Raw genomic sequence first — 14,680 nt, 5'->3', positions numbered from 1 at the left:
TCACTGTTTGATATTAATGATAGTTTCTCTAGTTTGGGACTTTGGACATGAGAGTAGTTAAGTGTTTAAAACAGCCTTTGGTAAATCAGTGGTTACTTTAGGTGCACAGATGCTGAATTGGAGTCTCATTAGCACCAGGTGATTCTTGTTTAACCACCAGTGTCTCTGCATATGCAGGGCACAGGTGTGACTGTAGCAGGCGAGGTAGCGCCACAGGCAGAGGTACCCTGTTGACCCTGAGCTCTGTCAGTCTGTGCTTGGCTGGTCATCCATTGCATCATCGTAACAAGTCGTTCAGGCCTCACTGCTGCCCTTGCTGCTGATACTTTCTCTAAGCTTTCACATCTGCTTCTGTTGCACTTCACCCATAGATCTGAGACACCTCTATCTAATCACGAATATGAAAACACTTTCTTTTTAATGCCGTGTGCACCTGATAATCTAGCTGATATTGGGCTGTGAGTCACAAAGTTCACTGATTGCCAGGCTAAAATAACTCATGCTTCCCTTCTTTGGCTACTGTTTACTTTTGCTTCTGAAGGGTACAGCTCTCATAGATAGGTCTCAGATCTTTGAGACTTACATGAAGTCTGCAGTTAAGTGGGTAACCTCAGAGATGGTGAACCTCAGCCCCATTTTGTCCTACTGGAGCCCCATTCCTTTTCTTCATAAATAATGTATGAAGAGAGAGCCACTGGTGTGTATTTATTTTCACGTGTTTTTCTGTAGAGCAGTAGGCACAGCTGTTTGGGTACTCCACTAAGCCAAAACCCATTTCTTAATTTTCCCCACTACCAATGATTCATTTGTAAGAGGGCTTTTATTTTTTAAAAGACTTATTTGAGAGAGACAAAGAGGCTACAGAGAAAGGTCCTCCATTCGATGGTTCACTCCCCAAATGCCTGCAACAGCTGGAGTTGGGCTGATCCAAAGCCAGGAGGCAGGAGCTTCTCCCATGTAGGTGCAGAGGCCCAAGCATGTGGGCCATCCTACACTGCTGTTCCAGCCCCATTAGCAAGGAGCTGCACTGGAAGTGTAGCAGCCAGGACTCTAACCAGCACCTTTATGGGATGCTTAACTTACTTTTCCTACTTCTGAGATTTGACTGGGTTCCTGAACTAACTGGAAAAAAATAATATGCAGGGATCACTCAGACCTGCACAGTTTTATTTCTTGCAATGCAGATTTTTAGAATGTGGTTTAATCTGCTGGCAGAACCAGACTCCTCCTTGATGTCCCTTTCTCCAAGGTTACATGATCTCACCCTTACCTCCAGGCTTCTCCCTCTGGAGTGGAGCTTTGCTTATTAAGCACACTGCAGGGGGATACTGCTTTCAAGTGAGTACAGGTTGGAACTGGAAAGTGCTCCAAGCTCAGTCCTATCTCCTTATCTTAGGAATTTTAGGACTCATTCCTTTTCCCAACATAAAGTAAGTAGAGATTTGAGTCAAAAGCATTCTTTGTCAAATCAATATAAGGGCACAGCAAATTTTTGTTTTGTAATTTATTTACAACGTGAAACCTGGGCAAGGTGGATATAGAGCTTTGTAGTGGTTTCTTTGGGAATGAAGTTCAAATGGTTTTTGAAGAGTCTATGATGATTGGGGCCAAGTTGTAACAGAGATGTAACAGATTAGTATCACTTGCCCAGCCAGTCATGAAAGCTGTGTTGGGAGCTTGTAGGATGGGCCCAAAGGCTGTTCCAGTGGCCTCCATCCGTGAAATGTGCACTAGGTCAGGCTCTGTGGGAGAGAGGGAGGTTCAGGGACCACTGCTACTTCATAACCCCCGATTTGTTGTTACCCACAGTATTTTAGTTTTTGGCTAAAATGTGCAGGATACATGATGATAATTTATTTTCCAGCAATGGTTGAATTGGATGGAGATGATGTACGAGTCTCCTCCAGAGGAAAATACGCTGAAAGGGACATTGTGCAGGTAAGAAACAGATTTTACCTATTTTGTTCATTGTAAATGAGAAGCTTAAACTAAAAGCAGACATGTTAGGTTCTGTGACATGCACCCTACATCATAAGGCCTTGGAGAAGCCTCGGTTGCTCTTCAGTACACCTTAGATCATCTGTGTCTTTTCCTTCTTGCTAGCACTGATATTTGGTACAATTAGAATATACAAATATATTAAATTTGACAGCCGATAGAGGATGCGTTCAAAATGTTCGTGGAAAACAGATATTTTGGGAAAAAAGTATGCATAGATTTCTGCACCAAAATAAACATCTTTTCATTTCATTTTTCCATAAACTTTGTGAACTCACGTATATGAAAAATAAAGAGGCACCACAACGAGTATAGACATTTTCATGTTTACCCCATGGGTTATGGTCAGAAAAGCAGAATAATAGATGTTATAATTATATTTACTACATAGCTACATGTAATGTATACTATACATAGACTGCACATAATATTACATATTGTTTATACGTAATTACACTTCATTTATAGAAAATGTTACCATTAAGAAAATGGCAGGCCTAACTAAATCATACTATTCTGGCAGTGGATAGAAATAAAACCATTAGTAGTCAATAAACATAATAAAATTTATAATTGAAAGGAGTGAAATTCTAAATGATTGCATAACCAACAGTCGCCATGCCTTTTACTATGAGATGTGACAAGGGAAGATAGTCTATAAAGCACACTTTTTGAAACAGGAAAAGGAAAGACAATAGCATACACTCCAGAAATAATTTGAGGGATACAATAGATTATTATTAAAACATGCATATTTGTTTCTGATAATGTGCTTGGTAGAGTAAAAAGCACACACACAGTTAAATGAGCAGCCTTAAGGCAGCTGAGGAAGGCAAAGGTATGCTGTTATCCATTTAATGTGTATTTTCTGTCCTCATTCCGCTTAACCCAATCAGCATAACTGAGTTGCTGGGGCCATGCATTTTTGTGATGTTAGACAAAAGCCTGAGAAAGATTCTTTAAGTGATGTTTATGAGAAAATTGGTATTGCTTTCTCCTAAGCTTAGGAGCACTCATTTCAGAATGGTTTCCCTTAAAATGGCCAATATATTTGTGACAATCAAGTGTCATACCTAATTGCATTTACAGAATAAAAACTACCTTGACAATGAAACTAGTCTGTCAGTGGATTCACTGTATTGTACAGAATCTGAGATAGGAACCAGATCCATGAAAGTATAATTTAGTCACTCTAGTCTTGAACAAACCAATAAACTTCTACCAGCTCGTTTCACCGCATCATACAAAGAACAGAAATGAGTCTCTGAGAAAATCACAGACATACAGGCTTCGAATTACTTATTAGCATAGACATATACTACTGTAATCACACGTTCTTGTCCTTGGAAGTCTGTTCTTGAGAGCCGTGTCAAGTGACTCTGGGATCCCAACTCCTCTGAACACACCTGGGAACAGAGGCAAGCACTCCAGGAGTCTGCCTCCTAAGGGAGAACTGAGAGACTAGAGAGGCCTCTAGGTACTAAACAGGCAATGAAATGGCCTTCTGCATGACCGAGCCATCTTGACTTCTATTTCTGTATTTAGTTATTTAAGTTTAGGAGGTAAAGAACCTCCTAAAAGGCACTTGGTCTTTCCAGAATCATAAGCAAGTTTCTGATTTGTAGGTGGCATTATGTTAGAACCATGAATTAGGTGAAACATTCCACAATTGAAGTTCAAAACCTAAGTAAGAGTGGGAATGTTTTCTAGAATTTCCAGTGACCTGGGGTTGAAAGGGCACATCACAGCTAGCACTGTCAGTCTCCCCAAGCAAACTAGCTGAAACATTATCAGAAAGCAGGGCTTAATGCAATTCCACACTTCTCCACACACACAAGCCTAACAAGTAACTATGGAGTAGTCGACGGTGTTTTAATTATTAGATCCTTTCCTCAGTGTAATCATATTTAACCCTTCAGTGCTAGTCATGCTAACAGCTGTTAGCATTACATCACTCATTCCTGAATATTACACATCCGGACTGCCAAAGAAGGAATGAGGCTCAATTCCTTTAGTCCATACTCACCAACAACCTGGACTTAACATTCTTACCAATTAGTCTGCATAACAGTGATTCTACAACATAAACAGAGCATTTAAGATGCTCTAGGCCCTGACCCTAGTTCTTGTGTTTTGCTAAAAACATACACAAACACTATGTTTTGTCTGGACAGATTGTCTTTGCATTACACATTCCCATGGTTCCTGCTTTTATTATCATTTTGCCTTGAGTATGCTTCATCTGTTGACTGAAATCCTACATTCTGAACATTTCCCACTGTGTAGTGCTCTCCTTCTTTATCTGCAGAGGATAGATACATATATTCTAACACTCCCAGTGGGTGCTGGAAGACACAAATAGTACCAACCACTTCCTGTATCTACTACATTTGCACTCATAGTACATACTTAGGATGAAGTCAGTTTATCAGTGGCACAGTAAAACAATTCAGTAAGCAGAATAAGGGTCACTCGAGCACACGTGCTGTGATTCAGGGGCTGTAGAGCTGATGACACAGATGGCTGCGACATGACCCATGAGCAACAGTGTATACAGTGTAGATACTCTGAGTAATGGGACAATCCACCTCCCGAGAGAACAGAGCAGGACAGTGCAGGGTGTCATCACACTATTCAGAATGATGTACACTTTAAAACAGTTATTTCTGGAATTTTCCATGTTCTATTCTTGAGTCACAGCTGACTTCACATGAGTGAAACCATAAGTAAAGGGGCAGAAGGTTGTGATGTAGCCTTTCACAAAACCCTCATTCTAAATTAGCTGGGCTCATTTCCCCTGTTCACTTTGTTCTTCTTCCTGAAAATCTGCTCACTGTGTGCCTGACAGACATTTACGCGCAAGATGGGAAGTTAGACGACTTCAGTTATTTAGGTCATAAATTTGTAGATCTACGTGTCTAATTCTTTTGATTCCAAAACACGTTCTATTACAATACATGTACTTTTCTTGAAAGGGACAGTTCTAATGTTGTTAATTAGAATCTATTGATACTACCTTTTCCTGATACTGTTGCAGTTAATCCATTGGAGTCCAATCAAGTTGGGTTCAAATAATGACTCTGACACTTACTACTCTTTGATGCTGGATAACTTAACTAAACTCTCTACATTTCACTGTTCTCTTGGTAGATTCAAAATTACACATTTGTGAAGTCTGAGGTATTGTGTGAAACCTCTAAGCAGAAGACCTTGCCTCCCACCCTCCAGTTGCTGAGAATGCAAGAATCTCTCTTTTTAGGACCTGTTGGATTGACATAGTCCCTTGGGAAGCCCCTGACACATGACACTGCAGTCAGCCCGATGTGTGACTATGTCTCACTGTTCCAAGATTAAGTCTCTCATGACTATAGTATAAATAATAAGCAGGATGCACTCCAGCAGCTGTTATTCTAAAACCTTAGTGAGTTATTTTCCTGTTTGTGCTGTGGATTGGCCATTGTGCATAATGCTGTGCTGTTCCTCCTGGCTGCATGCAGCCCCTGGCTAGCGTATCACTTCCTTAAAAATTATATTTAAATAATATTTTCTATTAAAAATAATAATATCCTGGAAACCTTAACCTTGAAAATCACTAATGGAGCTCAGCACAGTAGGAACAATCAAGTAAAGCCCATTTGCTTCAGATAATTCAAACTTGTTGTCACAAAGAGGCAAAGCCAGCCAGCAGAGCAACCATGTGGAACATTTCACTTACACTGGTGGTGCTGAAAAGATATGGAGGATCCAGGATTCCGTATTTTCATAGAACACAATGCATTTCTTCATGTTCTTCACATAAATATGATGAGTTAGTGTCAACTGAAAATTGATTTGCTCATCTGAGCTGAAAGTTGGAAGGGCGCAAGTTACTTTTGTGGTCAACGTGCGGCAGTTAGTCTGAACAAGAGGTCCCTGGGTACAGGGCTCTGAAATGAGAGATTAAGAGAGACACGAAGCAGAGTGCTCTGTGACATTGATTGGGAAAGTGGATAAGACACAGGCAATCTTCCAGGAAGCATGAGGGTGTATCTGGGATGAAAACTGCAAGATCTGACGCTAGGCAAATGAGAATTAAGTCTGGATAGGTTAGTTAAGTGAGAATAAATTTCTCAGCATTTTTTCCCACTCCAAACATACATGTGGGATGTTTACTCCTGTTGACACAGTAACCTGCTGTGACAGTGATTCTTAACCTGGGGATCAGGCCCCAGCCCCAAGCGGCACATCAGACTTGGGCCCCTGCATAACAAACCCAAGTCCGCTATGACACACACTCCCATCATGAGTTTAAAATGAGGATTTCTTTCTTACACGGTATCTTCAAGAAGGTTTTTAAAAATGACAAAAACATGAGTCTTGTAAGTTTTTTAGTTTCGACATTCCAGAGTACCATAAAATTCTTACAAATAAATTTTAATTTACTTCAGTTAAACAATCAACATACCCTACAGCACTTGTTAGAAAGGTGAACCAGAGATGTTTTAAAATAATAACAGCGGCCGGCGCTGTGGCTTAACAGGCTAATCCTCCACCTTGTGGTGCCAGCACACCAGGTTCTAGTCCCGGTCGGGGCGCCGGATTCTGTCCCGGTTGCCCCTCTTCCAGGCCAGCTCTCTGCTGTGGCCCGGGAGTGCAGTGGAGGATGGCCCAAGTGCTTGGGCCCTGCACCCCATGGGAGACCAGGAGAAACACCTGGCTCCTGGCTTCGGATCAGCGAGATGCGCCGGCCACAGCGGCCATTGGAGGGTGAACCAACAGCAAAAAGGAAGACCTTTCTCTCTGTCTCTCTCTCACTATCCACTCTGCCTGTCAAAATAATAATAATAATAATAATAATAATAATAGCTTCCATGAGTGACTGTTTTGGATGAACGAGTACTGCACTTATATTTGAAAGAGAGAAAACAGATAAGAATATTCTTTGGTGTTGCTTAATATGAATGCATAGAATACTGTTGAGAAGTTTCATATTTATACTGACTGTACATATGTGTAAAATTATAGATAATAATCAAAATACATATTATGAATACAGTTTATGTTATTTAAGAAAACCACCTAATGCGGTAGATTCTATCAATGACCTCCTCTTAGAGACCAGGAACCCAAGGCAAGGATTTGGAAATAACTTGCCCAGAACCATGTAGGTAGTGACTAAGAAACCGGGGCCTTGTCCCAGAGAACAGTAATACCAGAGTTTATCTGACAAGGGGCTCAAAAGCTGTTTAATCTCCATGCGTGGTGGAAAGGACAAGAATCAAATAAAAAATCAAGACCAAAATTGAGGTAAAGATAATACACAAGCAAGTGACACGTTCCACTTCCCTAGAGAAGTCTCAATTATTGGCTGCCATAGGTTTCAATGTCTTATTATCTACATTTTTTTTTTTTTTTTTAAGATTTAAAAGTATAAAAAGAGAGTCAAAGGCCTGCAGCCAGAGCAGCATGGAGGGGGATTTCCTAGAGAGGAATAAACCCAAAGGACTGGTGGCAGTCAGCTTTTCAAGTACAATTTCGAAGAAAAAGAAAAAAAAAAAACTTGACAAACTGGCATTCAAGTTACCAGGGACAAAAACCATCAAAAGGCCTCATTTACAATTCTATATCCTGTCTGGATTTATCTACATGTTTTTTAAAAACCTCACTGTTCCTTAAAACTGGTTTAGAAAACAGGCATGTGCATACAAACTGCACCAACACTGCTAAATATTAGTTGTTGCGAATGCTGTGCCTTCTACCATAAGAATGAAATAAACTGGCCGGCGCCGCGGCTCACTAGGCTAATCCTCCGCCTTGCGGTGCCGGCACACCGGGTTCTAGTCCCGGTCGGGGCACCGATCCTGTCCCGGTTGCCCCTCTTCCAGGCCAGCTCTCTGCTGTGGCCAGGGAGTGCAGTGGAGGATGGCCCAAGTGCTTGGGCCCTGCACCCCATGGGAGACCAGGAGAAGCACCTGGCTCCTGCCATCGGATCAGCGCGGTGCGCCGGCCGCAGCGCGCCAGCCGCGGCGGCCATTGGAGGGTGAACCAACGGCAAAAGGAAGACCTTTCTCTCTGTCTCTCTCTCTCTCACTGTCCACTCTGCCTGTCAAAAATAAAAAAAAAAAAAAAAAGAAGAAGAATGAAATAAACTTTAAAGACAGTTACACTAACATCTTCTTCATCAATCCTTACCTATGTTATGGTGAGGATTCTCCCATATTTCTAATTCCAGTCTCACAGAGAAAATAACCCTTAACTTGTAGTTTTGCACCTCTTTGATTTTTAAAGTGTCAAGTCCCATCCCTAGATGCATAATGTGACTTCACAAGAAGCTGGAGATTATATTTGCTGTTAGTTTCTCTTACAAATACTTTCAGCGTAAGAAAATGCTGTGTCACCTTTTGGTCACACTTTTCTAAAAGCTGGTCTGAGTTTTCCACCTGGTAGCAAGGCAGAGAGAGCAAAATGACAGTGCTTCACTAGTGTTTCCGTCTATTGTGTGTCTTAATTTAAACGCAAAGGAGTAATTTTCTACTCTTCCTTTAAAAGAGACCCTTTCACTGCTTAAAAGACATTACATCTGCTCCCCGATTTCGTAAAATTTTAACTTGGCTTATTACCTGCAGCAACCTGATCATAGTAACACGATCACAATTGTTTTCTAAAAGCACAGCTTGAGTAACTTTAAATCAAATTAGCTAGGTTTTCACAATAAATTTAAGACATTTACGTTTCAGTGGAAGTGGAAGTGTTCTTATTCTTTCTGGACTAAAAATGATTTAATTCCAACTTTAAATGAGACTCATAAATTGTTGCTAAATTGTCTTCACTGTGTCTTTTCTCCGAAGACAAAAATTATGTGCTCCTCACCTCTCATCAACAATCCCTACCTCAACAATCCCAACCACTGCCAAGTTGTTGCAGTCGTGTCCCTACAGGCAAAGGGAACTTATACCGTCAAACAGGACAGCGTTTACAAACATAAGTAACCATTATGGTAAGGGTGGAATCAAGCCCTCTATTGCTAGAGTATTTGGAATTGAGCTGATAAGAACTCTTTACACAGTCACTTTTGTGAAGATATATCCAGCATTTTTATGTGATGTAAAAATAAGAGTGGTATCTCAGCAAATACCCATGCCAAGATCTTCCTACATGACAGACATAAAAAACTGAACATCTAGGGCAAGATTTAGTGTCCTGACTCTTTTAAGTTCCTGCTAACAGGAACTGTAAGTTTTATATTCATTTTCCTTGTGATCTGTTAAAAATAATGTTAGGCCTCTTTAGCTGTGCATCAAAAGCTCAATTAGGAATATATTTTCTCCATTAACAATACAATCAGTCCCAGACAGACTTTTAAATGCTCTACCCCATATGACATAAGGCTGAGTATCGAACCCAAACTGCAGTTCCCTGTGTAGCAAAACAACAGGAGTATCAGGACCAGGTGACTTGAGTTGTTAGAGGAAACGCTCAACTCCATTCCTTGTCAGAGAAAACACGCATTATCTAACTCTGAACACTCTTACAGTGGTCTACAGAGGATGAAGTATTTTTAAAATGTGTACTACCTCCTATAACCACACATCTGCCTGTGCTGACGACTGCATTTGTTCTGTGCTTGCTCAAGTTTGAGAAATAACTTTCTCTCACTTGTTCTAGTTTGTGCCATTCAGGGATTATATCGACCGAAGCGGAAACCACATCCTGAGCATGGCGAGATTGGCTAAAGATGTCCTGGCTGAAATCCCCGAGCAGTTCCTATCTTACATGCGGGCCCGAGGAATCAAGCCGTCCCCTGCGCCTCCCCCCTACACCCCACCCACCCACGCGCTGCAGACACAGATCTGACTGTGCTCCCCCAGTGCCCACAGTGACGCCACATCAACGACAGCTGCTGAGCTGATGCTTTGCGCCTGGTGCTCTGTCATGAACCAGGGAATGAGATATACGTTTCTCAGTCTGGTCTCAGCAGCACTAGTTCATGTGCTTTCTTGGATCCAAAATGAATTCTCTTCCTAAACCAAAACTGTAAATATGGTTTGTTGCATGAGCAACAGAAAAATTGTTAAAATGCTTGAAGCAATGTATGGATGTCTTCTCTGAATTTTTTTTTTTTTTTTGAAGCAGCTAATTTCCAGTGTATGTTGGGGAAAAAGCACAAATGTTTTTAACTGAAATATTGTCCTCGACTGCTCTGTGTATAGAGAAGCAGTCTCTGTATTGATGTTTACATGTTACTACTTTTTAAATTTCAATACTTTTATAATTGTTCTTAAGAATACTAAGAGTTTTGAATACTGAATCCTTTGTCTTCTAAACTGCAATAGCTATAATCACAAGAGCAATATCTCTTTGAATGACTGTCTGGACAAAAGCAGAACAACGGAGGGACGGAAAAGCTCCTTTTGCATCTCTCGGTCACTGAGTTGTCTTAAGAAGCTGCACCTGCTCACTGGTTAATTCCCTGCAGTGCTGGTGCATATGGAGGCTTTAAGCTTAGCAGGTGTGCATCCTGGAAGAACATGCATTTTTCATGGAGGTTGGGTTCTAAATTTAGAGTGCAGTCAGTTTATGTTTTGTAACACACAGTAGAAATAAAAAGTCAACCGTTGTGACCTGTAAGTGCACAGAAAAAGCTCTGTATAAAAAGTAGCATCCTTACCTTCTAATGCTATTTAAGAAAAACTAAAAGAGTATTTAACTGTGAACCCTGTAGCAGATGTTTGACATTTTCTATCCCATTACATCTTGTCTAGATATTTTAATTCAAAGGGATACTGGCTCTCTTGATTGGGATCCCCTGTTGTCACCATTCCACTTTGCCACGTGGGTGCACAGACTGGAAGTCTTTCGTGAAATCCCTGTTAAATACATATGACCTGTGACTTAGTGCACAGCACATTTGCGAAATACTCCTCTATTCTGACCTGCCTGTCCACAATTAATTGTAAGAGTTTTTGCATGTACAGTTTTTACAACAATTACAGTTTTGTGAAGTTGTGTCCAAATTAAAGCATTTCTTTAGAACAAATGGCCTTAAATTCTCACAGAATTCCTGGAAATGATTGTGAATTGCCTTCAAATAATAGAAAAGTGTATTTATTTATTTTTTCTTTTGTGTCAACAACGTAAAAACTTTCTATTTTTTCCTTACCACTATCCTATTTACTACTTGGTTTATTTCTACTGTATGTTGTTCTCTTTCTCCCGAGTTGACCTAGGGTGACTTTTATAAGCATGGAACTATTTTACTGAGAATATATATATATATATATATACACACACAACATCCACATATCTAATGGCATCGATGTTACATAACTATGTAATATTAAATTGTCCATTTTTAAGCATTAAAATCTTTAAAAGGATAACTACACTATGTACACTGCCTGTATGAATGACATGGAGTCTGATAATTTCCGTTACTTCAGTGTTTATGTCAGGATACTTACTAACCTACGAAATTTTTTTCTACCCTTATTCACCAGTTCAAAAATCAAAATTAAATAAGACTGATACTCTTTCCTTCTTGTCAAAAATCATTTATTTTCCTTGGGACTGACCCGAGGAAATTGAAGCTACATGCTGTCTTGCCCAGACCTCATGTGGTTGGAGGACCAGAAATGGAGCAGTCTCGGCTACAAATCTGACCCTCTGTGTGCCTCAGCATTACTAATTACCAGATATCTGTATGAAATGTGTTCTGTCGGTACAGTTAGAAAATACCAAGTCTTTTCTCTTTGTTGGATTAGGTGGAGGAAGCAAACATGAAGCGATTAAGTGCTTTATGCAAGACTAATTAGAGGAGCTCATCACCACTGTGAAATGTGTGTTACTACCATTAAACCTCGTGAGCGGCTGTTAGGTGCTATGCAGTGAAAAAGCCCACAGACATACTCCTCCAACTCGAATGCATACCAACGACTGCACATGCAAACCAAGCATCTGGGCTATCCACACATTAGACACTCAGCAACAAGAAAGTCATGCACTGAGAGAAGAATGAGATGCGAATCACCAGACCCACTGCAGGAAGCAGACTGTGAATGGGTACTCTCCGGAGTCCAGAAGGCTTAGAATGCTGCCCAAGCTTTCTAACCTCCTTGCCTTCTCGATGAGATCACTCAGTCTTCTCTTGCAGTGTCTCCAACATCTGACCTCACCCAGTTACGTAATTTCAATGCCCACTGCTTCTCAAAGGACTATTACAGCTCTCCAGCCTTGGGCATATCTCCTCACCATCCCCGATCAGTCAGGGTCACAAGGAGACTTGGTCATGGAGGCCACACTCTTTCCTCATCCAGCCCTCTCCTCAGGCCTCCCAAATCCTTCGCATCTTCCATCTCAAGTGCCAACTGCATTTAAGCCTACAGCAATCAGGACCCTCTCTGAACTCATCTTTGCATTGAGTTTTAGCATATATATGACCTATTATTTATGAACAGTTGTACTTTATCCAAAGTATCCTGCCCCCCTCACTGTGCTGAGCAATCTAATTTAATGGCACCTGGGTATAGGTAGATGGTAAACACTCTGCCGTGTACTGTGTAAGCAAGTGTGTAACTACTCAGATTCCAGACTATCAGATGTCTACATTACGATTTGCAAATTCTCTCCTCACACCCATGGCACTGGGGAGAAAGCACAGCATAGAGTGGGCTGGGAGCAGGCCTGCAGTGGGCTCAGCTACTGTGTTCTGCAGATGCAGTGAAGGTACTCGTGGACTCATGCACTTTATTACTGTCAAAGATAACAAATTCCCATATGGTTGGCTTTTTTCGCAATGCATCCAACAGTGCAGCCTCCACTCTAGAAGTTACAGTGAGAGCTCCCACTGCGCAATAGCAGAACTGTGGCTTTCATAAATGAGGACAAGGAAACAGAAAAATAGGGGAAAAATGATTGGTTCACTTCAGATTATTTCAGGTTATTTTTGGGTAAGGATTAAAGTAGAGGGGGAAGGGGTAAACTGGAATCTCCTGTTCTCAGGAAATACTGGTGTGTTCTGGAAAGAGGTTGTAGTTTGATTACGTGGCATTTAGCCTGAGTGACCCCCCCTCCGGTTGTGTTGTGTCAGGGTGCCCTGGGGCTGGTGCAGGAGCTCAGTCTACAAGAAGAGCTCCCCACAACTGCCCGAGAGTTTCCTGCAGGACACTGCCTTTTCCCTTCTGTTGTATTTCACCTGTCCCCAGCCTTCAACTCGCTCCTATCTGACAAAAAATGCTAAGACCCTGAAAATAAAGGAAACTCCTAAATTCTGTCACTAACAAAAATGACGCTAATTTCCTAATAAACCAAGCTGAGTGGCATATGGGTTTCTATGGTATACACGTGGCATGATTTCATGAAGGCTTACGGGACGGGGGTGACACGTAAAAGTCTGCGGTGCATGCGTGCCCAGCAGTGTGCTGCAAGTGGTTAGCAGATGTGTAGCTGGCAGACAAGCCATAGGTGTGTACCCTGAAGTGGTGGGGACCACAGCTGGGGTAACGAGCTTCCACTGTGCTCACTGGCCAAACTCAGGACATTTTACTAAATTCCCCATTTTTTATGTATGGCATGACTTAAAAAGGTACAAGAGGCCCTGCATCACAGATACAGTTTCTCATTCTGCCTTCAGTTTTTCTATGTGTATTCCAAGTATGTTTATATTAAATTGAACTTACTACTTCTGTGTTTGGGCACCCATTATCCAATCTCCCTTTATCGTGCCTCCTTCTATACCTCCCACTCTCTGGTGATCACTATTCTAAGTTCAGATGGAAACTCTTATGAACTTCCACATAAGAGCTGCAACATGAGGTATTTATCTTTCTGCAAGGTGAAAGACGTACTCCACATTCAATCCCATGAAAGATGTATTATACAGCGTAAGGATCAGAAGAACAAGTCAAACAAAGCATGAGTGTCACCACAAGGATCTCAAATGCACCTGACCAAGCACAACCTTTTACAATGCATTATAGACATCCTGGGAAAACCTTCATGCCTTTCAGTCATCTCTGTCAATCTGCAGCCACTCATGGGAAAAGTGGGTTCCTTAATCTATGTTGCACCAGAGGACACTGCAGCATAGAGTCAAGGTATGGGAACTGGTGTTTAGTCCAGCAGTTAATGTGCCAGAGTCCTGCATCAAAGTGTCCAAGTTCAACTCCTGGCTTGGGCACACTGCTAATGCAGGCCCCAGGATACAGCAGTGATGGCTCAAGGGCTCAAGTAATTGGATTCCTGCCACCCTCATAGAAGTCCTAGTTGTGTTCCTGGCTCAGGCCCCATGATAAGCCCTGATCTTTGGAGGCATTTGGGGAATGAACCAGCAAATAGGAGTTCTTGCTGTTTCTCTGTCTCTCTGCCTCTCAAACTAATAGTATTTTTAAGAGAGAAAAAGGGGTCCAGAACTGTGGCATAACGGGTTGGGCTGCCACCTATGACACCAGCATCCCATGTAGGCACCACTTCACATACTGGCTGCTCCGCTTCAGCTCTCTAATGTGCCTGGGAAGGCAGCAGAGGATGGGCCAAGTAATTGGGCTGCTGCACTCCTGTGGGAGACCCAGAGGAAGCTCCTGGCTCCAGGCTTTGGACCAGGCCATCCCTGGCTACTGTGGCCATTGAGGAGTGATCAAGTGAATGGAAAAATCTCTCTCTCTCTAACTCTGCCTTTCAAATATTGTTTTCTTCCCTTAGAATAACT

General features: G+C 41.6%; 1 protein-coding gene across 1 annotated transcript in view; it reads left to right on the top strand.

Moving 5' to 3' along the window:
- The window catches only part of CPNE8 (copine 8), a 250,977-nt gene extending 239,468 nt beyond the window's left edge, over window positions 1-11,509 (top strand). Inside the window, exons 19-20 of the mRNA XM_062195063.1 lie at window positions 1,865-1,938; window positions 9,643-11,509. Coding sequence (XP_062051047.1) covers window positions 1,865-1,938; window positions 9,643-9,831 — 263 coding nt within the window. The 3' untranslated portion in view covers window positions 9,832-11,509. The remainder of the gene's footprint in view (window positions 1-1,864; window positions 1,939-9,642) is intronic.
- Window positions 11,510-14,680: the final 3,171 nt, after the last annotated feature.

This window comes from Lepus europaeus, chromosome 6, assembly GCF_033115175.1.
Source record: "Lepus europaeus isolate LE1 chromosome 6, mLepTim1.pri, whole genome shotgun sequence".
Classification (NCBI taxonomy): Eukaryota; Metazoa; Chordata; class Mammalia; order Lagomorpha; family Leporidae; genus Lepus; species Lepus europaeus.
This window is presented reverse-complemented; position numbering and strand designations above follow the sequence as displayed.